Below are 3,694 nucleotides of genomic sequence, written 5' to 3'. Positions count from 1 at the left end.
TTCAAGAACCTGGAATCAAATTACTAGAACTAATCAATGATTATAGTAAAGTTGCAGGATATAAAATCAACACACAGAAATCCCTTGCATTCCTATACACTAATAATGAGAAAACAGAAAGAGAAATTAAGGAAACAATTCCATTCACCATTGCAATGGAAAGAATAAAATACTTAGGAATATATCTACCTAAAGAAACTAAAGACCTATATATAGAAAACTATAAAACACTGGTGAAAGAAATCAAAGAGGACACTAATAGATGGAGAAATATACCATGTTCATGGATTGGAAGAATCAATATAGTGAAAATGAGTATACTACCCAAAGCAATCTATAGATTCAATGCAATCCCTATCAAGCTACCAACGGTATTCTTCACAGAGCTAGAACAAATAATTTCACAGTTTGTATGAAAATACAAAAAACCTTGAATAGCCAAAGCTATCTTGATAAAGAAGAATGGAACTGGAGGAATCAACCTGCCTGACTTCAGGCTCTACTACAAAGCCACAGTCATCAAGACAGTATGGTACTGGCACAAAGACAGAAATATAGATCAATGGAACAAAATAGAAAGCCCAGAGATAAATCTACACACATATGGACACCTTGTCTTCGACAAAGGAGGCAAGAATATACAATGGATTAAAGACAATCTCTTTAACAAGCGGTGCTGGGAAATCTGGTCAACCACTTGTAAAAGAATGAAACTAGAGCACTTTCTAACACCATACACAAAAATAAACTCAAAATGGATTAAATATCTCAATGTAAGACCAGAAACTATAAAACTCCTAGAGGAGAACATAGGCAAAACACTCTTGACATACATCACAGCAGGATCCTCTATGACCCACCTCCCAGAATATTGGAAATAAAAGCAAAAATAAACAAATGGGACCTAATTAAACTTAAAAGCTTCTGCACATCAAAGGAAACTATTAGCAAGGTGAAAAGGCAGCCTTCAGAATGGGAGAAAATAATAGCAAATGAAGCAACTGACAAACAACTAATCTCAAAAATATACAAGCAACTCCTACAGCTCAACTCCAGAAAAATAAATGGCCTAATCAAAAAATGGGCCAAAGAACTAAATAGACATTTCTCCAAAGAAGACATACAGACGGCTAACAAACACATGAAAAGATGCTCAACATCACTCATTATCAGAGAAATGCAAATCAAAACCACTATGATGTACCATTTCATGCCAGTCAGAATGGCTGCGATCCAAAAGTCTACAAGCAATAAATGCTGGAGAGAGTGTGGAGAAAAGGGAACCATCTTACACTGTTGGTGGGAATGCAAACTAGTACAGCCACTATGGAGAACAGTGTGGAGATTCCTTAAAAAACTGGAAATAGAACTGCCTTATGATCCAGCAATCCCACTGCTGGGCATACACACTGAGGAAACCAGAAGGGAAAGAGACACGTGTACCCCAATGTTCATCACAGCACTGTTTATAATAGCCAGGACATGGAAGCAACCTAGATGTCCATCAGCAGATGAATGGATAAGAAAGCTGTGGTACATATACACAATGGAGTATTACTCAGCCATTAAAAAGAATACATTTGAATCAGTTCTAATGAGGTGGATGAAACTGGAGCCTATTATACAGAGTGAAGTAAGCCAGAAAGAAAAACACCAATACAGTATACTAACGCATATATACGGAATTTAGAAAGATGGTAACAATAACCCTGTGTATGAGACAGCAAAAGAGACACTGATGTATAGAACAGTCTTATGGACTCTGTGGGAGAGGGGGAGGGTGGGAAGATTTGGGAGAATCGCATTGAAACATGTATAATATCATGTATGAAATGAATTGCCAGTCCAGGTTCGATGCACGATACTGGATGCTTGGGGCTGGTGCACTGGGACAACCCAGAGGGATGGTATGGGGAGGGAGGAGGGAGGAGGGTTCAGGATGGGGAACAAATATATACCTGTGGTGGATTCATTTCGATATTTGGCAAAACCAATACAATATTGTAAAGTTTAAAAATAAAATAAAATTAAATTAAAAAAAAAAAGAAGAAGAACCTGGAATCAAGTAGTTATTCAATTCTGGAGCCAGAGAATATATTTCTGATACTCCCCTCTTCAGAAACCTAAATATCACATATATTATTATTACATTTAATTTTAAAACATTTTATTGTGAAATGCACCATAAGTGAAACATATATATATATATATACACACACACAATAAAGTGAATTTTTAAATAACAACGTATAATGATAAACACCATGGCCATAATATAAAAGAGTTCTGTTGCACACAGATTATTTGATGATGATTAGGCTCCGGTTCAAAGTGCTTTTCAGACCATTCTAGAATTCAGAATGTATTCTGCCATATAAAAAGCTTTAGGGCAAGACTAGTTCCTGAATAGATGACAGCATTGTTTCACTCTGTCCCGAAGTGCTTCTATGACTTTGTCATTCCGGAGAGTGAAGATGAAAGGATTGAGGAAAGGAGTGACTACGTAAACCATCAAGGAAACAACCCTGTTGTAATCTGTGGCCTGAGTTTGCTTGGGTTTCACGTAGAGGAACAAGCAGCTGCCGTAACCAATCACGACACATGTGAAGTGGGAGGCACATGTAGAGAAGGCTTTCCTGCGGCCAGAGGCCGAGGGGATCTTGAGGATGGTGGAGATGATGTAGGTGTAGGAGACAATTGTAGGGATCAAAGAACCAAAAAGAACAAAAATAGCCATTAAGAAGAGGATGAATTCCATGAAAAGAGTATTATCACAGGATAGTTTGAGCAATTGCCCTCGGTCGCAGAAAAAATTGTCCACCACATTTGATTTGCAATAGGAAAGCTGAAATGTGGCATAAACTGGCCAAATTTCAAAAAGGAACCCAAACAACCATGACACAATTACCACAAAGTTGCAGGTGCGGCTATTCATTATGACATTGTACCTCAAGGGGTTACAGACAGCCATGTAACGGTCCACAGCCATCGCTCCCAGCAGCGTAAACTCTGTGGTCCCCAGAGCAAGGTACAGGAAGAGCTGGGTGACACATGCAGCCAGAGATATTGTCTGCATCCCAGGGAGCAGCAACCCCCAGAGCATCATGGGGACGATAATGGTGGTCACCAGGAGCTCCAAGGCCGAGAGATGACCAAGGAAGAAATACATGGGAGACTGCAGATGTTTATCAAGACAGACAATCACAATGATGACTGTGTTACCCATTAATGTCACTAAATAGAAGAAGAAGAAGGTAGCAAAGAGGATATGGCGTAGTTCTCTAGATCCTGAGAAGCCAAGGAGATAGAATTCAGTGGCACTGGAGTGATTCCCCAACATGTAGCTCGGACTTTTGTTCCTTGTGAAGTCTAGAGAGCAAGGGAGAGATAACATACTTCTAACCTCAGAAACATGAAAACCATTTTCAGCTTGAGGAAATACACCCTACTCTTAGGCTCTACAACATGACTATTTTCTACACAAAGTTAATGGTAGATACTTTATGAAGGAATGTGTAATATATTAAGATAATAGCATAGGTCCAAAAAGATGAGCAATGGTCACCAATACCACCCTAGGCATGAAAACCCACCCTCCCCAGTAGGCACCCATGCCTCTCAGTTCACAGCTTTGCTCTCACCTGCTACCCTATTTACCTTCTGGAACACACCATGCTCATTTATACAATGACCC

At 39.2% G+C, this 3,694-nt stretch overlaps 1 protein-coding gene across 1 annotated transcript; it reads right to left on the bottom strand.

The window, feature by feature from the left end:
- Positions 1–2,395: 2,395 nt before the first annotated feature.
- On the bottom strand, positions 2,396–3,694 carry LOC133246827 (olfactory receptor 9A4). The gene has a single exon (XM_061415420.1). It carries the CDS (start codon positions 3,392–3,394, stop codon positions 2,396–2,398), a length of 999 nt encoding a protein of 332 aa, XP_061271404.1. The 5' UTR covers positions 3,395–3,694.

The sequence above is a fragment of the Bos javanicus genome, chromosome 4 (assembly GCF_032452875.1).
Source record: "Bos javanicus breed banteng chromosome 4, ARS-OSU_banteng_1.0, whole genome shotgun sequence".
Lineage (NCBI taxonomy): Eukaryota > Metazoa > Chordata > Mammalia > Artiodactyla > Bovidae > Bos > Bos javanicus.
Note: the sequence above shows the minus strand (reverse complement) of the source record. Positions and strands in the feature narration are given on the sequence as shown.